This window comes from Chelon labrosus (assembly GCF_963514085.1).
Source record: "Chelon labrosus genome assembly, chromosome: 11".
Lineage (NCBI taxonomy): Eukaryota > Metazoa > Chordata > Actinopteri > Mugiliformes > Mugilidae > Chelon > Chelon labrosus.
The window spans coordinates 29,814,504-29,838,522 of record NC_140344.1 but is presented as its reverse complement, the minus strand read 5'-3'; the positions used below and the strand labels follow the sequence as shown (position 1 = coordinate 29,838,522).

General features: G+C 44.9%; 3 protein-coding genes across 6 annotated transcripts; 2 read left to right on the top strand and 1 right to left on the bottom strand.

Annotated features, from left to right (window-relative positions):
• The first annotated feature begins 588 nt into the window (after positions 1-588).
• LOC311495225 (uncharacterized protein) lies at positions 589-15,953 on the top strand. 4 transcript variants are annotated; one of them, XM_084554606.1, is made up of 6 exons: positions 589-846; positions 7,515-7,574; positions 10,135-10,291; positions 10,701-10,764; positions 14,867-14,956; positions 15,378-15,706. In XM_084554606.1, exons 4-6 carry the CDS (start codon positions 10,710-10,712, stop codon positions 15,575-15,577), a joined length of 345 nt encoding a protein of 114 aa, XP_084410732.1. In that variant the 5' UTR covers positions 589-846; positions 7,515-7,574; positions 10,135-10,291; positions 10,701-10,709; the 3' UTR covers positions 15,578-15,706. The 4 variants fall into 4 exon arrangements, with proteins under 4 accessions (XP_084410732.1, XP_084410734.1, XP_084410735.1 ...); XM_084554608.1 differs by lacking the exon at positions 10,135-10,291 and having other exon boundaries at positions 15,378-15,953; XM_084554607.1 differs by lacking the exon at positions 589-846 and having other exon boundaries at positions 7,148-7,574.
• An 892-nt stretch (positions 15,954-16,845) lies between these two features.
• cd59b (CD59 molecule (CD59 blood group) b) lies at positions 16,846-18,793 on the top strand (the record flags this gene model as incomplete). Its single annotated transcript, XM_084554469.1, has 3 exons — positions 16,846-16,958; positions 17,718-17,819; positions 18,594-18,793. The coding sequence occupies exons 1-3, from the start codon at positions 16,904-16,906 to the stop codon at positions 18,791-18,793; spliced, it is 357 nt and encodes a 118-aa protein (XP_084410595.1). The 5' UTR covers positions 16,846-16,903.
• Positions 18,794-19,028: 235 nt separating this feature from the next.
• Positions 19,029-21,049, bottom strand: kcnj11l (potassium inwardly rectifying channel subfamily J member 11, like; the record flags this gene model as incomplete). Its single annotated transcript, XM_084556009.1, has 5 exons — positions 19,029-19,725; positions 19,803-20,010; positions 20,169-20,438; positions 20,512-20,751; positions 20,891-21,049. The coding sequence occupies 5 exons, from the start codon at positions 21,047-21,049 to the stop codon at positions 19,295-19,297; spliced, it is 1,308 nt and encodes a 435-aa protein (XP_084412135.1). The 3' UTR covers positions 19,029-19,294.
• Between the last annotated feature and the right edge of the window lie 2,970 nt (positions 21,050-24,019).

The following is a 24,019-nucleotide window of genomic DNA, read 5'->3' as shown; positions in this document are numbered from 1 at the left end:
TCAAAAGGAAAGCAGAATAAATGAAGTACATTTACTATTTATATTTAAGTGAAGTTTGATTTTTATTAGTATTTCTATTTTTCTCCTCCACATTTATTTATTTTGTGTTTTTACAGGATAAGACTTACTAGTGATGCAGACACTTATTTATCAGCTTCAGTAAAACACAGATTCATTATTTATCCTCCAGAATCTGAGCAGCCCTGTACAACTGAAATGATCCATTGATTTACTGGATTTTCCTTCTTCCTATTCTGGCACCATGGCATGAATGCAGCATTGATATGATGAGGCAATTAGCTTAGCTTAGCATAAAGACAAATGAAAGACATAAAAACTCTGTAGCTCACTGATCAGCTTGTTCTATCCAATGAAATGTTTAACTGAACTCTGATGACCTGGTGGCAGCAGATGGTTCATTGTTGGTTCATTAGTTTATTATTATTATTAGTAGTAGTATGTTAATATTAATATTGTTATTAATATTATTGTTATTATTAATATTAATAGTAATTCATCCTGTCGCTCCTCTTATTGGTTCGTATCAGAGAGGTCACGCCCTGGAACTACTTTACCCAGAATGCTTTGGCGGCTGTGCCTATCGTTAGCTCAAAGCTAAATCTCGTACCCGCGTCTATTTCACTTTATTTACTGTAGTTTTTCATCAGTTCACTTCATTTAAAGTTGACCGAACCGTCTGGTAGCGGCTCCTGGTTTAGCTTCTCTGTGGATGTTCAGACAACTTCTGTAAATCTGTAACAAACCGAAGAAAACACAAAAACACTCAGATTCTCAGGCGACTTCTGCAGGAAGGTTTGTCGTCATTTCTTCAGCTCCTCCGTGGAGGTGAGTCGGAGGTGATTCTGTCACTCAGAGTGAAGAGGTTGTGAAGTTGATCGTGTTTAGTTTGAGGAGAAATAGTTCAGTTTGTTTACGACGATGACGAATCAGAAACGAGGAGGTGTTTATGAAACCCTGGGATCAGATTAATGGAGGTTTATGTAGTAAAATTACACATCAGCTGTTTTATAAATGTCTCTCTGTGTCTCCATGTGGACATGAACCCAGTGAGACACTAGAAGTTATTAAATCTAGACTCAGTCAGTCCCAGAGACATTGTTGTCCTGTTGCCAGTGACGTAGATGATTGGTTGAAGCTTCACTGCGTCACATGAGCAACGGATGAAACCTGGACCAGTGTTCCTAGAGGTTCTTGCTCCTAGAGACCAAACTCTAAGAACATTCCTAGAACCATGATGTTTCCTCAGAGTAGATCCCAGCAGAGCCGTTTCTTGATATAGGCGAACTAGGCGAATGCTTAGGGCCCCAAGCCACCAGGGGCCCCCAAATCTGAGGAGAATTAAAATGTCCTGTCTTTATCTGTAGCTGTCTGTGTTTGTTCCATCCTTTATATGCTTCAAAATAAACGTAGCTCAGGAAATCAAATAAACTGCAATGATCAGCAGTGGCTGGTGTTTTTGTGGCAATATTGCGTCACATTCGTTGGACCGCACTGTCGCACAGTGAGTGACGTAGCGGGCCGCCTTCAAGTATGATGGGCATGATTGGGCAAGAGATAAAAATAGAATACATTTAACTGAATATAAAAAATAGGCAAGTAAGTAATATAAATATAGAAAATGACAATTGTGCACTAATGGAGTCAGTGCAGATGTATCTGTGGTTGGTTGTCAGAGACACACGAGCATCTTCAGTTGAGTCAGTGCTCCACCAGTGCTCCACCAGTGCTCCGTCAGTGCTCCACCAGTGCTCCATCAGTGCTCCATCAGTGCTCCACCAGTGCTCCGTCAGTGCTCCACCAGTGCTCCGTCAGTGCTCCATCAGTGCTCCGTCAGTGCTCCACCAGTGCTCCGTCAGTGCTCCATCAGTGCTCCGTCAGTGCTCCACCAGTGCTCCACCAGTGCTCCATCAGTGCTCCATCAGTGCTCCACCAGTGCTCCGTCAGTGCTCCACCAGTGCTCCGCCAGTGCTCCATCAGTGCTCCACCAGTGCTCCGCCAGTGCTCCGTCAGTGCTCCACCAGTGCTCCGCCAGTGCTCCATCAGTGCTCCACCAGTGCTCTATCAGTGCTCCGCCAGTGCTCCGTCAGTGCTCCACCAGTGCTCCGCCAGTGCTCCATCAGTGCTCCGCCAGTGCTCCACCAGTGCTCTATCAGTGCTCCGCCAGTGCTCCGTCAGTGCTCCATCAGTGCTCCGTCAGTGCTCCATCAGTGCTCCGTCAGTGCTCCACCAGTGCTCCGCCAGTGCTCCATCAGTGCTCCACCAGTGCTCTATCAGTGCTCCGCCAGTGCTCCGTCAGTGCTCCACCAGTGCTCCGCCAGTGCTCCATCAGTGCTCCACCAGTGCTCCACCAGTGCTCTATCAGTGCTCCGCCAGTGCTCCGTCAGTGCTCCATCAGTGCTCCGTCAGTGCTCCACCAGTGCTCCATCAGTGCTCCGTCAGTGCTCCACCAGTGCTCCACCAGTGCTCCGTCAGTGCTCCGTCAGTGCTCCACCAGTGCTCCGTCAGTGCTCCATCAGTGCTCCGTCAGTGCTCCACCAGTGCTCCACCAGTGCTCCACCAGTGCTCCGTCAGTGCTCCATCAGTGCTCCGTCAGTGCTCCACCAGTGCTCCACCAGTGCTCCACCAGTGCTCCGCCAGTGCTCCGTCAGTGCTCCACCAGTGCTCCGCCAGTGCTCCATCAGTGCTCCACCAGTGCTCTATCAGTGCTCCGCCAGTGCTCCGTCAGTGCTCCACCAGTGCTCCGCCAGTGCTCCATCAGTGCTCCACCAGTGCTCCGCCAGTGCTCCGTCAGTGCTCTATCAGTGCTCCACCAGTGCTCCACCAGTGCTCCGTCAGTGCTCCGTCAGTGCTCCATCAGTGCTCCACCAGTGCTCCGTCAGTGCTCCGTCAGTGCTCCACCAGTGCTCCACCAGTGCTCCGCCAGTGCTCCGTCAGTGCTCCACCAGTGCTCCGCCAGTGCTCCATCAGTGCTCCACCAGTGCTCTATCAGTGCTCCGCCAGTGCTCCGTCAGTGCTCCACCAGTGCTCCGCCAGTGCTCCATCAGTGCTCCACCAGTGCTCCACCAGTGCTCCGCCAGTGCTCCGTCAGTGCTCTATCAGTGCTCCACCAGTGCTCCACCAGTGCTCCGTCAGTGCTCCACCAGTGCTCCACCAGTGCTCCGTCAGTGCTCCATCAGTGCTCCACCAGTGCTCCGTCAGTGCTCCATCAGTGCTCCACCAGTGCTCCATCAGTGCTCCGTCAGTGCTCCACCAGTGCTCCACCAGTGCTCCGTCAGTGCTCCGTCAGTGCTCCACCAGTGCTCCGTCAGTGCTCCACCAGTGCTCCGTCAGTGCTCCGTCAGTGCTCCATCAGTGCTCCGTCAGTGCTCCACCAGTGCTCCGTCAGTGCTCCATCAGTGCTCCACCAGTGCTCCGTCAGTGCTCCATCAGTGCTCCACCAGTGCTCCATCAGTGCTCCATCAGTGCTCCACCAGTGCTCCGTCAGTGCTCTATCAGTGCTCCACCAGTGCTCCGTCAGTGCTCCGTCAGTGCTCCGTCAGTGCTCCCTCAGTGCTCCGTCAGTGCTCCGTCAGTGCTCCACCAGTGCTCCGTCAGTGCTCCACCAGTGCTCCATCAGTGCTCCGCCAGTGCTCCGTCAGTGCTCCGTCAGTGCTCCACCAGTGCTCCGTCAGTGCTCCACCAGTGCTCCACCAGTGCTCTATCAGTGCTCCACCAGTGCTCCACCAGTGCTCTGCCAGTGCTCCGTCAGTGCTCCACCAGTGCTCCACCAGTGCTCTATCAGTGCTCCACCAGTGCTCCATCAGTGCTCCACCAGTGCTCCACCAGTGCTCTATCAGTGCTCCGTCAGTGCTCCGTCAGTGCTCCACCAGTGCTCCGTCAGTGCTCCGTCAGTGCTCCGTCAGTGCTCTATCAGTGCTCCGTCAGTGCTCCATCAGTGCTCCGTCAGTGCTCCGTCAGTGCTCCCTCAGTGCTCCGTCAGTGCTCCGCCAGTGCTCCGTCAGTGCTCCGTCAGTGCTCCACCAGTGCTCTGTCAGTGCTCCCTCAGTGCTCCACCAGTGCTCCGTCAGTGCTCCATCAGTGCTCCACCAGTGCTCCATCAGTGCTCCATCAGTGCTCCACCAGTGCTCCATCAGTGCTCCGTCAGTGCTCTATCAGTGCTCCGTCAGTGCTCCATCAGTGCTCCGTCAGTGCTCCATCAGTGCTCCATCAGTGCTCCACCAGTGCTCCGTCAGTGCTCCGTCAGTGCTCCACCAGTGCTCTATCAGTGCTCCGTCAGTGCTCCATCAGTGCTCCGTCAGTGCTCCACCAGTGCTCCGTCAGTGCTCCGTCAGTGCTCCATCAGTGCTCCGTCAGTGCTCTATCAGTGCTCCACCAGTGCTCCATCAGTGCTCCACCAGTGCTCCATCAGTGCTCCACCAGTGCTCCGTCAGTGCTCCATCAGTGCTCCGTCAGTGCTCTATCAGTGCTCTGTCAGTGCTCTATCAGTGCTCCGTCAGTGCTCCGTCAGTGCTCCATCAGTGCTCCGTCAGTGCTCCACCAGTGCTCCACCAGTGCTCCGTCAGTGCTCCGTCAGTGCTCCATCAGTGCTCTGTCAGTGCTCCCTCAGTGCTCCACCAGTGCTCCACCAGTGCTCCGTCAGTGCTCCACCAGTGCTCCGTCAGTGCTCTATCAGTGCTCCACCAGTGCTCCACCAGTGCTCCATCAGTCCACCAGTGCTCCACCAGTGCTCCGTCAGTGCTCCATCAGTGCTCCGTCAGTGCTCCATCAGTGCTCCGTCAGTGCTCTATCAGTGCTCCACCAGTGCTCCACCAGTGCTCCATCAGTGCTCCGTCAGTGCTCCATCAGTGCTCCATCAGTGCTCCATCAGTGCTCTGTCAGTGCTCCGTCAGTGCTCCCTCAGTGCTCCCTCAGTGCTCCACCAGTGCTCCGTCAGTGCTCCGTCAGTGCTCTATCAGTGCTCCACCAGTGCTCCATCAGTGCTCCGCCAGTGCTCCACCAGTGCTCCGTCAGTGCTCCGTCAGTGCTCCATCAGTGCTCCGTCAGTGCTCCGTCAGTGTCAGTGGTCTCTCAGATATTTGACACTTGACATTATTTTAGCTCCAGGAGCGTCACATTAACACATAAACTGTTATTATGACTTTGATTAAGTACATCAGCTGTTGTGCTGATAAGTGACTGTGATGTTAAATCAGCATTAGTTTTAGTGTTTTCATTGTTGCACTTTAAAATAAATGTTGGTTTGTTGTATTTTCTTATTTAAAGGGAACATTTTTCTAAACACTCAAAATCAGTTTTATTTATTGACGTATAGAGGATTGTTGTTTCTTATCAGTTTAACTTTACTGACCGGCTCAACTGAAGATGCTCGTGTGTCTCCGACAACCAACCACAGATACATCTGCACTGACTCCATTAGTGCACAATTGTCATTTTCTATATTTATATTACTTACTTGCCTATTTTTTATACTCAGTTAGCTAATTTTATTCTATTTTTATACTCTTACTTTTACTGTTTCTGCTCTGGCTTGCACCGGGACCAGGGTAACTAATTTTGTTCCACCTCATGTACCAACATGTGTGTAATGACAATAAAACTCCATGAATCCATCTAAGGGTTAGGAATCTCTTCATGAGAATGAGAAAAAGTTTGACAAACTAGGGGCCCCCAAACAGCATCTGGCTTAGGGCCCCCACAAAGCTACAAACGGCCCTGGATCCTGGTAAAGATAAAAGCTATTCCTAAAGAATCTCAGCTCTTCAGAGAGCTCCTAAGGTGAGATCTGTTCAGAGCAGGGAGGAGGACTTTTAGGAGGCTTAGGAGTTTCTTAAGCAGAGGAGAAAATGTCTGAAAGAAGAGACAGGAGAGATATTCTCCAAACACTGAATGACAGTCAAGCTTGTTACAATCACAATATCACTGGAAATGAAAGTCATCACAACACTGAGGTATTTAGCAACAGGACAAATGCTCAAATGCAGCAGTGATGACTTGGAGCCAAATCTACGTCTTAAACACTTTTCTTCTCATTGACCAGTTGATCCAGAAGCAAACACTGTTCCTCTTCAGTTGGGTTTCCTACTTCTGTTCAGTTTGTGTTAGATGTGAACACCAACCAACGCTGCTTCTTCTAGGCCGGTTATCAATCACAGAAACTGATGAAAGCTGAGACATTTTACCCTCGTTAATACCAGATGATGAAACATGACCAGCAGGTAAATGAATGGAAGCAGATCAATAGAACTATCAGCATGTGAATACTGTGGTAGTGGCCTGAGTTTAATCACACATGTTCACACAGGATCAGTTTAAAGTAGAGCTGCTATTTATTTATTTTATGTAGAATATTATTTCTAATTCCACAGTCTTCATAGAGATTAGATTCTGTTATTAAGTCTATTGATCTGACGCTCTATTCTAGGCCAATTATCACCAACAGCTTTTAGGATCAACCAATCACAGCAGGTCAACCACCTCCTCACTGAGATCAGAGTTCTCTGAGAACGTTCTGGAATCACTGCTAAGCTAAGACTCCTAGCTAGGAACGTTTAGACTGAGGTAGGAGCTCTGAGAGGGTTCTAGGAGTCTGTAGGAACACGGGTCCTGGTCAACATTATTGTCTCATGTGACATCAGACAAGGCTGGTGAAGTCTCAGGTCAGATCACCACGGTAACAAGGTGCAGACCAGACACCATGGTAACAAGGTGTAGATCACCATGGTAACAGGGGGTAGATCACCGCGGTAACAGGGGGTAGATGGTTTTGATCCAGATCTGATGAGTGTCGTTGTTTTTGATGAAGAACATTCAGTAAAATCAGTTTCTTCTTCTTCTTCCATAAATCAAATGAAATAAACTGATTTAATCAACATTAACGATTTAACTGGAACAAACAGACGCTCTGTGTTTCTGTAGATTCATCATCTCACAGTGTAACAGGAGGTGAACCCTGAACTGCTCCTTTAATTAAAGGCTCAGATCATGAAGCCAGCAGGAGCTGAAGGAGGTCAGAGGTCAGAGGTCAGAGGTTCTGGGCCCTGGCCTCCATGTAAAAAACAGTTTCTCTAGTTTCTCCATCAAAGCATCAAATCTCAGTTTCAGGCTGAAGTTTTATCCGACGGCTTCGTCTCCAGGCGACGGAGAACAAACGGTTTCCTGCAGAGTTTTACAGTCTGGACTCCCGTGGGTCCGGCAGGAAGGAAACGGGTCGACTGAAACAAAGGCCGACAGGAAGGAATGTGACTCGGAACATTTTCATGTCAGAGCTGCTTTCAGATCTACAGTCTGAGCTGCTGCTGCTGTCAGTCGCTCACACAGGCAGGACGGTTGGTGGTGGTGGTGAAACTGGGACATCTTTGTGGATGAATGAAGTGATCTTTGTCTGCAGGCGTCTGTGAACGAGTGGTGGAGTGACATCTGCAGCTGGAGCCTGACATCACCTGCAGACACTCGTGTGATTTAAGCTCATCTCATCTTCATCTGTTTGTTCACAGAGTTTCTCCTCATCACTGCGTCTGACTCCAAGACTTCTTCTTCTGTCAGCTGACGTCAAAGTGAGTTTAAAGCAGCTGAGTGATGTGTTTACAGCACCAGTGTGTGATTTTACATCATTGTTTTGATTCACATTTTCAATCTGTAATCGAAACCTGAGGTGGAAACAAAACACTAGAAAGAAAGCTGGAGAATGAGAAGACCAGATTAAAATGGAAACCTTCCTGCTGCAGCTTTAATGCTTTCATCATTAAAAGCCTGAACACAGAGGAGAATATAAATGTGCTGTTAGACCAACACAGTCAGTTATAAAACTCTTTAAATGCAGCATTTACACCATCAAAAGACGTTAATCAGCTCGATTCACTCATCTCTGATAAAACTGTAAAATATTTTAATCACAAAACGACAAACTTCTACTTTCACGTACTTGTAGTTTTAGTTAATACAGACCTCCACACAGCAGGGGGCGCTGCAGACGGACAACAGGTTCAGCTTCCTGTCCTGGATGTAAGCAGCTGGAGAAAGAAAATATAAATATCCTGTTTAACCAAAGATGACATGAACAAAGTCAGACCAAACATTAACATCCTGATCTGATCTGGTCTCTAGTGTCCAGGTTAAACAGGTCCAGGTGTGAACACTGATCTGGTCTCTAGTGTCCAGGTTAAACAGGTCCAGGTGTGAACACTGATCTGGTCTCTAGTGTCCAGGTTAAACAGGTCCAGGTGTGAACACTGATCTGGTCTCTAGAGTCCAGGTTAAACAGGTCCAGGTGTGAACACTGATCTGGTCTCTAGAGTCCAGGTTAAACAGGTCCAGGTGTGAACACTGATCTGGTCTCTAGAGTCCAGGTTAAACAGGTCCAGGTGTGAACACTGATCTGGTCTCTAGAGTCCAGGTTAAACAGGTCCAGGTGTGAACACTGATCTGGTCTCTAGTGTCCAGGTTAAACAGGTCCAGGTGTCAACACTGATCTGGTCTCTAAAGTCCAGGTTAAACAGGTCCAGGTGTCAACACTGATCTGGTCTCTAGAGTCCAGGTTAAACAGGTCCAGGTGTGAACACTGATCTGGTCTCTAGTGTCCAGGTTAAACAGGTCCAGGTGTGAACACTGATCTGGTCTCTAGAGTCCAGGTTAAACAGGTCCAGGTGTGAACACTGATCTGGTCTCTAGAGTCCAGGTTAAACAGGTCCAGGTGTGAACACTGATCTGGTCTCTAGAGTCCAGGTTAAACAGGTCCAGGTGTCAACACTGATCTGGTCTCTAGAGTCCAGGTTAAACAGGTCCAGGTGTGAACACTGATCTGGTGTCAGTCCACATGTGGAGGTGGTCTGGGACACATGTGACCTCCTTCCTTTGGTAGTGTGAACACACAATGAGTCCTGGGTCACATTAAAGACCACCTACTCAACAGGGCTGATCTGAGGAAGAGGAGTTTAACTCCTTCATTCAACCACTAGTAGAAATGATCACATGAATCAGTGATGTCTGTTCATTAGTAATGAGAGCCTTTTAGAAGATTCTGGTCTTGGAGCTGAGAACCAAACTAAACAAGCAGCAGCTGTTGATGGTTCTGATCCAGCGGTAGGTAGAGATCCATTAGAGACAGCAGCTGCTACAATATTCTACTGACCACATGATGGCGCTGCTGATTTACAGACACACAAACTGAGATCAGATCTCAAGTGCTGGCTGGGGACGCATGTGGAGACACATTTAGATTAAGACCAGGTAGATGGACAGGTGAGACCAGGTGAGACCAGGATGTTTTGTTGAGACACATTAGGAGGTAACTTGTGTGGACGTGGTACCACCATGTATCCCAGAATGCATTTCTAGTTCTATATGTATATATATTTCTTAATGTTCAGACTATAGTCTGAACATTAAGAAGATGATTCTGAAGTTCCTGTGAACAAGGAGAACCATAGATGAGTTCAGTTCCAGCTGGACGTCAGAAGGAACATTGAGCTTTTCTTCCAGAGAACATGGTGTGTAGAGTCAGTGTGGTTCTTCATCACTAATCCTCCTCTGTCAAGTAGTTAAAGAGACAAACGGCCAGCGAGCAGCTTCCCTCAGCAGCTGGATGCGGGACAGTCGCTCCTCTGTGAGCAGCTGACCGTCCCGCTCTGGACCCGCTCCAAACACCAACGAAGAAGAAAAGAACTGACGATAGAAAACATTGACTCCTTTAAACGTGTGAACTGTTTCACTGCATGTCTGCCTCTGCTCTTTCATTATGGGATGTATTTCTAGTCAGAGACATTTAAGCCACTCAGATGATGTACATGACCACTGTTACCACATTAAGCCCCGCCCCCACAAACTTCCTCTGATAGGTGAACAGGAAGTGATTTGAGACTGACCTGGATATTTCCACGAATAAACTACAAATTGTGTGAAAGGTAAACTTATTAAGAGCTGCTGTTAAATACTTTCTATTTTAGTTTCATAGTTCAAACCTCAGTGTTTAAACATTAAACAGAATCTGGTTCTGTTGTGAAACTAAAGTCTTGTGATATTAATATTTAATAAAAGTGACTCAGACAGGAACAGGCGTGAGCCAGATATGTGGTAATACAGCCAATGTTTCCACTCCTACTTTTACTTCCTCTAAAGATATTCACTAAATCTGTGGTGGTGAGAGCATCGTGGTGTTAGAGGATCTACGGGTGTGGTTCAGTCCTGGTAAACACGCTGGAGCAGAACAGAAGGATCAGAACTAGAAGAAGTAGAGAAGAGGTCACGAACGATTCTGTCTCAAACTGAAGGAAAGGTAAAAACAGAATGTGACGTGGAATTTGTTTCAGGACGTTTACTGGATGGTGAAGTTGTCATGTTACGTAGCTCTGTGGTTCTGTGATGCCTTCAGGGGAACGAGTCATCACGGTGTAATTTGAAACCCAAACGTTATGTTAAAACTGTTTCTTGAATCATTTCTCCTGAACATTGACGCACAACGCTGCTTATCTCTGGTTACAAGATAGGAACGGGGGTTTCCTGCTGTGGGACGTCCCCTGAGGGGAACATTACTGTTGACTAGTTGTTGTTCACACTGCGCCCACCTCCATCCTCTGTGGGACCAAAGAGTTATTTGTTCCCTCAGTTTGACCTTAAGGCGTCTCTTCTCTGAGCGTCCCGTCTGTCCCGCCACCGCTACTTTTACTTCAGCTTCTCGTTTGCAGGGAGACGACATGAAGCTCTGCCTCGGACTGTTCCTGCTGCTCTGCTCTGGGACCCTTCAGATGGGTAAGTGAACAGTCCACCATCTAAACATACAACCATTCACACAACAGTAGTGCATAGCAGGAGTAGCAGGTAAGGCCTGGGTCCAAGCACAATTAAAGTAAAAAACATCAGAAGCAGAATAAATAATGATAAAAAGAACACAAATAACCACTTGACCTGTTAAAGAATAAAGTAAGATAAAAATAGCAGCCCAGAATAAAAGGTACTGTGTGCTTATTAAAAACACATTAATAACTAAAAAATTAAAAATTGCCAAAAAGTAATAAAAACTGAATAAATAAATGGAAGATGAATTGCACATATCCGTTCTACCTAAAGTGCTTTGTACCGAGAACAGATCAGTCAGTAATCATTTCCTCAGCTCAGTATTTAACAGCTGGAGGAATAAATGATCTGTCATTCGGTTTGTCTTTCTGGGAGGCAGCAGGTAGCGCCGACCTGATGGTGTAAGAACAAATTCATCTCCAAGGATATGACACTGGTTCATCAGAGGACACGTTTCTCCCAAAGAGAATTCAGGTCACACATTTGGATTCCAATCATTTTGGAGCAGTTCATTTCAAACTTCAGCTGAGAATCAAAAACCGTACCCAGATATTTATAAGAACTTACAATCTCTACATCTCTTTTTCTAAGATCAATGTTGAGTTCTTTAGTTTTAAAGACACTGAGGTCCAGAAGGCTGTCGTCACACCACTTTACAAAATCAGGAAGTGCTCGTCTGTGGTCTGAGTCTGCGCCATGGAAGAGTGACAGCAGAGAATTTAACAAGAAACTGTCCTCTTTCAGAGACCTGCAGCTGTCTGTGTATAACATGAAAGTACACAGCCTTGTGGGGACCCTGTGTTGTTTTTAGACCTAACACCATTTACCTCAACCTGCTGTGTCCTGTCAGTCAGAAAGTTTAAGAACAAGGCTGAAAGCTGGTGGGGCAGATTAAAATGAGAAGCAAGCCTCTCAGTTAAAATGTAAGGCTGCGTTGTGTTAAAAGCTGATGAGAAGTCAGCAAATAACAGCCTGGCATGTGATCTGGGTTTCTCCAGATGCTTATAGATTTTGTCCAAGATAAAAAGTTTAGCGTCATCCACTCCTTTACTCCTCTGATAAACAAACTGAAGTGGGCTGAGTTTGTCCTCGACCAAGCTGAGAACCTCTTCTTTTAGGATTATCTCCAGGTTTTTTTACTACCAGAGAAGTAAGCGCCACAGGTCTGAAATCTTTTAATTCAGTGGTGTAGTGTGTGACCACAGGTAAGATCAGGGCCTGAGGCTTTCCTCTTTTTGTTTTCTTAAATAGAACCTCAACTTGTTCTTGAGATATTTGAATGTCACTACATGGTGTCAAAGAGTTCTTCAACCTGGAGACACTGAGTGAAATCAGACCTTTGTGTTAAAGCATCAGGCAAACAGTCATCCTCAGCACTGTTAACTCTGATCAGTTGCTTGGGTTCATTACCATGCTGATTAACTGCAGCCATAGATTTGATCCCTCGCCATGCTGACCCAAGGTCTCCATTACATATAGATTTTCTATTTTTTTGGCTTTGACTATTTCAGCCCTAACCTCTCTGGATACAGACTTTGCCTCCTGTGAGTCACCAGTAAAGAAGGTCTTTTTCTTCTTGTTGATAACGGTTTTTAGATCTTTGGTTACGCATGGTTTATTGGCTGGGATAACAGTGTCCACACAGAAGGTGACGTAGGACGAGACAGCGTCTGAAAGTTCATCAGTATTGTCCCCACATTCATCGAACAAACATTGGCAGCAGTCAGTAGAGTCACAACAAGGAAGGACATGCTGTCCTCTGTCCAGAGCTCCAGACGTCTGATACAAGGTTCATACGTTGGCACAAGGAAGATGCTGTTGTGGTATGAAGCCCCCAACCCTGGCATGAGAAGAGACTTATATCCTTCCTTTACATCACCAAAACACAAGTCAGTGTGGTGTTTCTTTGCGTGGTTGGGTCACGTATTCAGTCACATATTGTTCATATGTCCACAAGACCTTGTCTAAACGGACATGGTTCATATCCCCATGTAAACCTTGGGAGCCTCACTGCAAATAGTATCCAGCTGCTGAGATAAATCCACGATCACTTGTGTGGCTGCAGCAGCGTTGGCCCGGGGATGACAGCACATCAGCGTGAAGAACAGCTGAGGGAACTCACGTGGTAAATAGAAGGGGCGTAAAGACAGGGTGAGTAACTGTCAGAGTACAGATCTGTTCACTTAAAACATAAAAACCACATAAAAACAATAAGAAGACGGTGCTGGCTGTAGTGGGTCGCACACAGAGGAGCGCCCCGGAAGTATTCAGACAAAGAGCTGGAGGGTTTAGGGCAGCGGTCAGCAACCCAAAATGTTCAAAGAGCCATATTGGCCCAAAAAAACAGAAACCAGAAGCCGCAAAAAATTAAAAGCCTTATATAAGCCTAATATGAAGACAACATAGGCTGTCAGTATATTAGCTATATAAGCCTACTATTAAAATGACTAAGTAGGGTAAAAATACAAAATGAGCATTAATGATTAAATGTTTATTTTCCCTGGAGCGCATCCTGGAGAGAATGACGCACCACGTGACTACGCTGCTGTACGATATTTGGTGCTTCAAGTTTAACTTCCATTACAATATTGATGTTTTATGTTTTGTTGCATTGATTAAATTATAGAAATACACACACACAGAAATACACACCTATCACACACCCCCGTTTGTTTACAACAGCCACCTGCCTGTCACCGTGCTGCACTGTGTGTCGCAGGCTATGACGCAATTCTGCTATTTGGCAATTCTGAAATTCGGTATTTATTACATAAATTTTTACAGCATAAGAATGTTTGTGTCAGGTTTTCCCCCTAAACAATTTATTCCAAAAAGATGGCGTACCAAAAATAAAATTTATCTTCCATTGGCACTTTACATGGAAAAGAGAAATGGAAACGAACTAACATTTATTAAAACAATTATGAGTTAAATTATTATTTATTAGCGTAGTATTTTTTTTTTTGTTGGAAAGATTGTGTATTTTAAAAAACATCAAAAAAAGCCCAAAAAATTCATTCTTTTTCCATTTTCACACATTTTTGAAAAAGCTCCAGGGAGCCACTAGGGGGGTGCTAAAGAGCCGCATGCGGCTCTGGAGCCGCGGGTTGCCGACCCCTGGTTTAGGGAGTCGACATGGTGATCATTTTACTTTAAGTCTCTCATGTAGAGCTGCCTGTAACAGCTCATCTCTAACAGACTACGGTGAACCAGACATTCTTTACGTACTGATCCTACAGAAATGAGGAGGAGGAGTTTTCTTCTGATGTTTCACTGAACAACACTGCATCATTCCAGCATCAGAACCTCATCCCTCCATCAAACATGGGGGTGCTAATGTCCTGGTTTGGGCCTGTTCTGCTGCATCTGGACCAGGACGGCTTGTCATCATTGATGGACCAATGAATTCTGAATTCTACTAGTGAACTCTAAAAGAAAATGTCAGGACATCTGTCCATGAGCTGAATGTGAAGAGAAACTGGGTCATGCAGCAAGACAACGAGAACCAAGAACACAAGTGGTTCTACAGAAGAACGGTTAAAGAAGAACAAGATGAATGTTTAGGAACGGCCAAGTCAAAGTCCTGACCTTAATCCAATAGAAATGTTGTGGAAGGACCTGAAGCAAGCAGTTGATGTGAGGAAACCCACCAACATCTCAGAACTGAAGTGGTTCTGTTCTGAGGAATGGGCTAAAATTCCTCCAAGCTGCTGTAGACCACTGATCAGCTGTTACCAGAAACATTTAGTGACAAGGAGGTCACAGCAGATACTGGACACAAGGAGGACATGATATGTAATATTGGCTCACTTTAGTCTAATATATTATTCTTTGTCGACTTTCAGGATGTTTTGAGTCATTTTATGTAGAAAAGTCTGAAGGATGTTAAAATGTTTAAGCAGCTCTGTGAAATGATTTAAATGAAGATGAATGTGAATAAAAATGATGTTTGATCTAAAACAGGTTCTGAACTGACTGCTGCTGTTGGATTTTAAGTCTGGACGTTAGCCTGGAGGACACACCTCCATCTCAATCAACTCTTCTTCTTCTTCTCCAGGTTCTGGGCTGAAATGCTGCACTGATAAAGACTGCAAGGAATCAGAGGAGTGTGGGACTAAAGACGCCTGCCTCGTTCTGACTGCATCAGGTCGGTCCAGCTGTTAGACCGAGTCTGGAGCTCACCTGTTCAATGGTAGCTGAGTTAGCCGCGGCTAAAGCTAATTTACTGAATGCATTCATTCAGAGTTCATTTCAGAGGAGATCATAAAATGAACAGGAGCTAAACTGGTGCTGCTGAATGCTAACTAGCCTAGCCTAGCCTAGCCTAGCCTAGCAGCGGTAGCTGCAGGTTCTGACTCCTTTTAAATTCATTACTTCAGAGGAAGATATTTATTATTTCAGGTGATTCCTGTCGTCTGATCATTAAACTCTGCTGCTCCTGAAGCTTTAGATTCACTGAGTTTACTCATGACGCCCTTCCTTCCGTCTCTCCTCATTTATTTCTGTTCTTCTTTGTTTGAAAGTGATTGATGTGATTATTTTATTTCCTGTTTCCTGTTTGTGTCCAGATGGTCAATCCTTCCGTCGGTGCATCAACTACAGCCAGTGCGAGTTCTCCACTCTCCCCCAGATGTTCCCGAACATCGGCAAGTTTACGTTCAGTTGCTGTCAGAGAAACCTGTGCAACTCTGGCAACCGAGTCACCATGGCGACGCCCATCCTGGCTCTGGTTGGCTGTCTGCTGAGCGTCTGGTGGTGTTGGCTGTGAAGCCTCTGAACGGCCGCGGTGTTTCAGTGTTTTAACTTTAACTCAAACTATAATCACATGACTTCCTGTTTGATCATTTAACAATAAATACAAACAAACAAACAAACAAACAAACAAACACTGTCTCTGGGTTTTTAACTCAACACTGGTTTAAACTAAACTGTTGTGGTGCATCTGTGCCCTGAGTTTGTCCTGAAGGCAGCTTGGAGCCTTCAACGTCTCAGCTGTCATTTCAGAGCAGACGGAGGCTCTGACTCATTAAAGACAGGAAGAGGAGCAGGAACAAAGGCTGGAACGAGGAGACCGTCTGGTGAAGAGGTGCTGCCTTCAAGGCCACGCTCAGGGCTGCGATGTCCTGGAGCAGAAGAAAGAAATGACCGAGAAATAAACGAGTGGAGCGTCGTTAATAAAGAGCGTCTGTGGATGAAAGGTTAAGACTCAAATACCAAACCAACGCCAGATTCTCCCACCACTCAGACTGACAGGCTGCGCTCAACAAACAGACGCTAATGAGCAACAGGGACCAGAGACACAGTTTGTCCTCATGTGAAACGATGATCAGAAAGAACTGATTCCTCCAAGTGTTCAGCTCTAAACGTCTGGGGGGAGGGGGGGCAGGACCACCTGGACCTGGTCCTGGACCTGGACCTGGACCTGGCTCAGATGGTGGACCAGTGGATGGTGTGAACATAACACTCCCCACCCCCTGGTGTCAATGAGCCAGGTGCATTGTGGGTCACTAGGTAGATTAACAAAGACCGTCACTTCATCTGATTTTTAATTTGACCTCTATCATGTGTTTGAAGTGAACCGTCGTTACACACACCAGGAGTCTCTGGACATTAATGAATCAGAACAGGTTCCTCCAGGTCCAGGTCCAGGATCAGGATCAGGCTCAGGTCACTACCAGACTCTAGTCATGTGACCTCCATGTGGTGAAACCCTAACCCAGTCATTGGGAGCTGAGGTTGATCAGACGTCATCTCATCCTCTCCAGCTCCGGGTCCAGGTCTGGGTCCAGGTCTGGCTCAAGCTCCAGCTCCAGGTCTTCTACATTAAGTCTTTGAGTCTGGTCCTCACAGTGTGTCTCTATGATGCTGCTGCAGGGACAGAGGAATAAAAGAGACGTAACGTGACGAGGCCTCCACACTCACAATAAAACCTCAGTGATTGTTGGGGGGCGGGGGGGAGGACGTTTGGCGGGACAGGGAGTCTTTGTGGCCCGGCGGACAAAGAGCCGCTCTCAGTGGTCGGGTCCCACTGGAACAGATCGGACGCTTGAACGCCGTCGCTTTTACTTCAGCTCCTCGTTTGCAGGGAGACGACATGAAGCTCTGCCTCGGACTGTTCCTGCTGCTCTGCTCTGGGACGCTTCAGATGGGTAAGTGAACGCATCGCACTGCAGCACACTGGAGCTCTTAAATGTCCTTAAACGCATCACAGCATCCAGACCTCAGTTAAATCAGTTAAAGATTGAAATAATCACAGAGACAAAGAGCTGCAGGTCTGACTTTAAAACACAAAGTTTAAAACATTTAACGTTTGAGTTTTCCTCTGATGTTTTAACAATCTACAGTAAAAGCAGACGAGGACCCAACGATGTTAAAACAGAAGGAAATGATTTTAATGTTAAAACCAGAGAAGAATGTGTTTGGGTCAGATTATTTAAAACACGTCATCCAGACCTCGGTCCATCAGGTCTTCATGTGTTTCTGAAGCTGATAACGTTTCCTCCTCAGATTAAAACATTCATCTGACCAGAGATTTGATTTATAATTTAATGTTTAAATGTTTAAACCCAGACTGAACCAGAACCAGTGTTTGTATTCTCCTTTATCTCAGTTATTAACTCAATGTGTCCGTCCTGATCTCCTCTGTTCACCCACTCAGTCTCACTTAGGTTCTGGTTCTGGTTCTGGTTCACATGGAGCTGTGGCATCACTGATGAGTTCAGTCTCTGTGTTCACATGAATGTTTCAATGATCTGAAATTAAACAGACTGAGATTTAAAAGAGAGATCACGTCTTAATTAATCATTCATGGACAGTAAACAGTTCATAAGGAGACATGTAGAATGTCGTCTTCTCCTTCTTCTTCTTCTTCTTCATTCTCTCTCTTTCACCGTGTCTTTCTCTTTCAGGTTCTGGTCTTCGTTGCTATAAATGCTCCGATTACACTGGAATCTGCCAGAACGTCCAGGAGTGCACGTTTGAAGACGCCTGCATCTCCCTGAGTGAGAGAGGTCAGTGCAGTAAAGTGAAATAAAGATTAACACGGACACACAGTCAGTGAAGACGCTGCTGCTCCGTCTGGTACCGGATCATCTGACGAGGCTGGAGATGGACGACGCTCTGAGGACAGACGCTGAGTCTGATCAACTCACAGATGTCTCAACTGAATCTGTGTCAGTTTATTTATAACAGACAGAAAAAAGACAGACAGCACAAAGAGAATGAAGAGATAAAAACAAAAAACTGAATCAAAAGAGCAGCTCTGAAATGAACTAAAGGATAAAAACAAGTTTTAAGACCAGGCAGCGTCTGGGTCAGTGACCTCTGACCTTCATCCTAGAGATGACGTGAAGTCAGGCGTCATCTTCAGTCTAGGTCGGTTCATAGAAACCAACTGTTAAAGTTATGTGAAGTTAAAGTTGATGCTGCAGGAATCACAGCGTCATCATCATGATGTCACTTCCTGTTTTGATCCGATCAAATATCTAGTGTGAACAAAACGGATCAGGAAACAAGAGAATCCAACAGGAAGAATTTATTTGATGCTTCAGTTCAGCTAATGTCTGCTAACCAGGAGGGGGCGGGGTCTACAATCGGGAGGGGGCGGGGTCTACAACCCGGAGGGGGCGGGGTCTACAACCCGGAGCGGGCGGGGCCGTTGACAGTGAGGGGGCGGGGTTTATTTACTAACTTTACTGCATCGAGCCACCAGGGGGCGCTCCTCATGCCTTTTTATTTCCTTGAATCTCTTCTTCTTCTGTGGTGTTTCTTCTTCTCTCGTCCAGGAGGTAAAACCATCCGTCAGTGTCTCCGCTACACGGACTGCGATAACTCCCGCCTCACCCAGATGTTCCCGGCGATCTCCGGCTTCACGTATCGTTGCTGCAGCAGCAACCTGTGCAACTCTGGCAACGCCGTCACCATGGCGACGCCCGTCCTGGCTCTGGTTGGCTGTCTGCTGAGCGTCTGGTGGTGTTGGCTGTGAAGCCTCTGAACGGCCGCGGCGTTTCACTGTTTTAACTTGAACTAAAATCACATGACTTCCTGTTTGATCATTTAACAATAAATACAAACAAACAAACAAACACTGTCTCTGGGTTTTTAACTGAACTGTTGATGAGCATCTGTGCCCTGAGTTTGTCCTGAAGGCAGCTCCTCTCTGACAGACAGACAGAAATAAATGAAGACACTGATCCAGGTTCTTTACATAGAATCTATTTAAACACAAGAATAGAATAAGAATCAAGACGACACTAAAGTATTTCAGTCTGAACTGATTACATGATCCCTGACCTCTGACCTCTGACCTCTGACCCCTGACCCCTGACCTGGTCACTGATCCGTCCAGATGTGACAACACTGGCTCATAATATTAACATGAGTCAGCCTCTCGTAACAACCTGGATGTTAATTATTTCTTATGACTGAGCTTAAAGTTCTGCTCCAGCTCCTTCTGTGTGCAATGCATTGTGGGAGATCAGTCCATTCATTCGCTCATCTCGCCCAGTCCGTCCTCCTCCACCTGTCGTCCAATCACCTCCAGCTGCACCGTCTTCTTCTGGCCCTTCTGCTCCACCTCCTTCTCTGGGGTCCCTGATTGGGCGTACCAGGGCTGGGGGGCGGAGCTGTCGCAGGTCCGGCCTCCCCTGCGGAAGCCTCCTCTGCCGGCCCGGACCAGCCCCCAGCCCTGCAGCTGGACGTCCGAGGTGCCCTCCTGGACCCCCCTGGTCTGGTCCAGCTCCTTGGCGCTGAGACACGACATCCGGACCGGAACCGTGTTACCGAACTTGGAGTAGTCGACGCAGTACCTGCCGTCCTCCTCCGTTATGATGGAGACGAAGCGCCTCCCCCACAGGATCTCCTCTGGGGTGTAGGAGGTCCGGGCCTGCATGGTGATCCCGGTCGTCTCCACCACGCCTGACACACAAACAACAAACACAGAGAATTCAGAAACGAGCCGGAGCTGGAAGGAAACCCTGGAGCCTGAGCCGGACCTTCCAGGATGACGATGATCTCCAGGTCCTCGGAGGACAGGGACTGGGCGGACAGCTCGTACAGGGGACTCCCTCGCTCCATGGTGTGGCTGATGATCAGAGGAGACACCAGGAAGATGCCGTTGCTCCTCAGAGGGTTCTCCACCTGGATGTCCAGCTGGCACACGGGGATCACCTCGCCCTCGGCCGTCACCGTTCGCCGGATCACCTGAACACAGAGCGTCGGTCTGAGCCACCGGAACCAGGCCCGGTCCGCTTAACGAGCTTCAGCCCAAGTCACCAGCTTCTAGCTTTAGTCTAGTTCAGCACTGGTCTAATTTAGGAGCCTCTGCCTCGTTAACTCTAGTTGTGTCTAGTCGGGGTCACCTGCAGCTGGATGGTGGCGGAGATGATCATGCTCTTCCTCAGGTCTCCGACTCTGAACATGAAGGTGGGTCGTCCGTTCCGAGGAGCGATGACGGCGTTCCTGGAGAAGATGAGCGTCTCTGCTCGCCGGTTGGCCTGAGCCGTCTTCATGAAGACGCAGCCGAGCATCACGGCGTTGATGATCAGGCCCAGGATGTTCTGGATGATCAACACGGTGATGGCCAGGGGACACTCCTCCGTCACCATCCTGCCGCCGAAGCCGATGGTCACCTGAGGGGGACGGCGTTCAGACACGACAAAACAAACGCACCTGCACCTGAGACCAGATCAACCAAACCCTCACCTGGACCTCGATGGAGAACAGGAAGGCAGAGGTGAAGGAGTGGATGGCGGTGACGCAGGGGACGGGGCCCGGCTCACCGTTGGGGTCCCGGGGCTCCAGGTCTCCGTGAGCGAAGGCCAGGAGCCACCAGATCATAGCGAAGAGCATCCAGGAGCAGAGGAAGGCCGAGGTGAAGATGAGGAGGGAGTGCTGCCACTTCAGGTCCACCATGGTGGTGAAAACGTCCAGCAGGAAGCGACCCTGAAAGACACAGGACACACTGGAGGACAGGGACGACTCTGTTTGGAAGTGGAGTTCCCCAAGGCTCCGCTCTCGGGCATCTTCTATGCATTGTCTGGTTCTGATTCCTGAACCGTCTGTGACCCGAGTTCTAACGTACCTGCTCCCTGATGTTCTTGTGAGCCACGTTGCAGGATCCGGTCTTGGTGATGAAGCGGGCTCTCTGAGACCTGAAGCGCCTGCGGTTCGGCTGGTTCTGGTCCTCCGCCAGGCGGGTCAGCAGGAAGCCGTCCGGCAGGAGGCCCTTCCTGGCCAACATGATGCTACGCACACAGACACTATGTTATTAAATATATGGCTTCAGGCTGCGGGGGTGGAGAAACCAAACGCACCAGAAACGAACCAGGGTTATTATAATATAATATAATATAATATAATATAATATACTATAATATAATATAAAATAATATAATATAATATAATATAATATAATATAATATAAAATAATATAATATAATATAATATAAAATAATATAATATAATATAATATAATATAATATAAAATAATATAATATAATATAAAATAATATAATATAATATAATATAAAATAATATAATATAATATAATATAATATAATATAAAATAATATAATATAATATAATATAAAATAATATAAAATAATATAATATAATATAATATAAAATAATATAATATAATATAATATAAAATAATATAAAATAATATAATATAATATAATATAAAATAATATAATATAATATAATATAAAATAATATAAAATAATATAATATAATATAATATAATATAATATATAATATAATATAATATAAATAATATAAAATAATATAAAATAATATAATATAATATAAATAATATAATATAAAATAATATAATATAATATAATATAAAATAAAATAATATAATATAATATAATATAAAATAATATAATATAATATAATATAATATAAAATAATATAATATAATATATATAATATAGTATAATATAATATAATATAAAAACAGACGCTCCAGTGTGTTTTATTCTAAGTGTTCGTTTGTTACTATTTTGAATATTTTAGTTAAACAAATATGAACCCTGTAAACACAACATTACCCACAATCCACTCTGCTCCACTTTGTCATGTAAATGATTGTTCAGTATTATAATAAAAGATCAACTCCTACACAAAAATATTCAAATCATCAGAAACACGATTTATTATTAATTATTTAAATAGAAAATAGAGTTTCTATCGTGTTCGTTGGTTTTAAAGATAATTAACGTTCATGAGCGTCTAGAGACGTTTTAGTTGGACGCGTTTAAAGGTTTTATTTGTGCTTATTTATCACGGACTCTTTATAAATATATTTATAGACAAAAACATCCGGGAATCCACCGGAAGTGATGTCATTCTTAATGTCAGGAGCGCTGAGTAGAGTTTAAAATAATTTATTATTTTGTAATTTTGAGCCTCCTCGTGGAACCATTTGAATAAAAGTCATTCAAATATAAATGATATGTTTGTTCAAACCAACAGGAAGGAGACTGTCCTCTTACTGTTCATCAACAAAACAACATCAAACATCAACCTGCAGCAGCTTCTTGTCACGTGATCTTACCTGTGCACGAGGAGTCCGGTGATTAACAGCTGATCAACAGCTGGTTAACAGCTGATCAGTGACCAGTGATCAGTTAGAGGCAGGTGACCGTGAGGAGGTGAAGCTCAGCTCGGACTCCATCATCCAACATCAGCATCAAGAACCTCAGTCAAGTTAAAACAGGATGCACGGCACAGCTTCCGGTCAAGACTTTCAAAGTAAAACACGACACCTTCATTTTGTTACAGTTTTGTGTCTAGTTGGTAATTTATTCAGTTATTAAACATAAACTAGTGAATGTAAAGATGATTTTATTTGTATTTCAGGTTCATTTTACTGTTAAACTGTGTCGACTAGATGAGACTATGGATCTGTGAGTCACAGCAGGACAGAAAGTAAGAGAAGAAAAACTATGTAAGAGTAAATATAGTAAGATATTTACACACTGGCTCAAGTTTAAATGAGTGAGTGAGTACTACTACTACTAGTAATAATAATAATAATAATAATAATAATAATAATAATAGACACATGTACAGTTGGTGCAGACCATCCAAAGTTAAATAAAAGGCTGAAGTGGTTTTGGACCAAAATGACAATGAGTATAAAAACAGCTGAGATATGTGTCTTAGGGTTAGAAGTAAACAATTAAATCTTTTTTAAGAATTTTATTTTCAATTTTTATTCAACCATTCACAACCAGAAATATTAAGAATCAACTATTCTTCTTGGGTTTTGATGAAAATGAAAAGATTTTAAATTATATTAAAAACTTATTTATTCCTCCCACGGTGGACATTTGCAAGCAGCAGATGGTTTAAGGACATTTGACACAGGAGAAAAACAGAAGTAATAAAAACATTAAATAAATAAATACAATAGAGACTCCTGTTAGATCATAACAGAGAAAGATGCAGATCTGTGAATAATAAGACAAAGTAAGTACACACTATCTCTAATATGAAATATATAAGATTCAATATGCACATTTATATATATTCAACATCGATATTCTGTCTACATCAGCTGCATTTTAAAAGTACACGTTACCAGATTAAATCCTCGCTCTGTAAAACACAGATCTATTTGATTGTGTTTTAACATATTTTTATCCTTTGTGCAGTTGCAGATGATTTATTGTTGTCATAAATGAAAAGGTGAAAGGTGACAAGGATGTTTCTGTGAAATCTGGCTGCATGATTTATTGAGACTTTTATTTTAAAAGTGTATTTCCGGTCCGGTGTGACGCGTTAAAGGTGACTTGTTGCTGCAGGATGCTGAGCAGGTTCATTCTGCTTCCTGCTGCACGGAGCAAACACGACCTGTTACCTGTCTTTACAGAACATAGATTATAACGTTTACACTGATTATTAATAATTTAGTTATGAAAGAAATGAAGCAAAAGAAAATGAATTTTGTGGAATTTATTAAATCAGCATTAAATATACAAAATAAATGTCATTTCTATTTCATTTATTGGTCATTATATCAGTGACTTTATTTATATTTGTCCAGAGCAGAGAAACACAAACCTGTAAAACAAAGATAAAGATATAAAACATATATCATAAATACTGTCATCATTTCTTATTATTTCTGATGGTTTGATGATTCAAAACAAAAAATATTAAAATAAAAATAGTTGTTAAATATAAAACCAGTATGAGATCA

Bases quoted from the DNA above. Each gene is read 5' to 3' on its own strand.
- LOC311495225 (XM_084554608.1), top strand. From the start codon at position 10,710: ATGAAGCTCTGCCTCGGACTGTTCCTGCTGCTCTGCTCTGGGACCCTT. The intron at 10,765-14,866 runs GTAAGTGAACAG...CTTCTTCTCCAG, and splicing joins CTCTGGGACCCTTCAGATGG to GTTCTGGGCTGAAATGCTGC. The intron at 14,957-15,377 runs GTCGGTCCAGCT...GTTTGTGTCCAG, and splicing joins CCTCGTTCTGACTGCATCAG to ATGGTCAATCCTTCCGTCGG.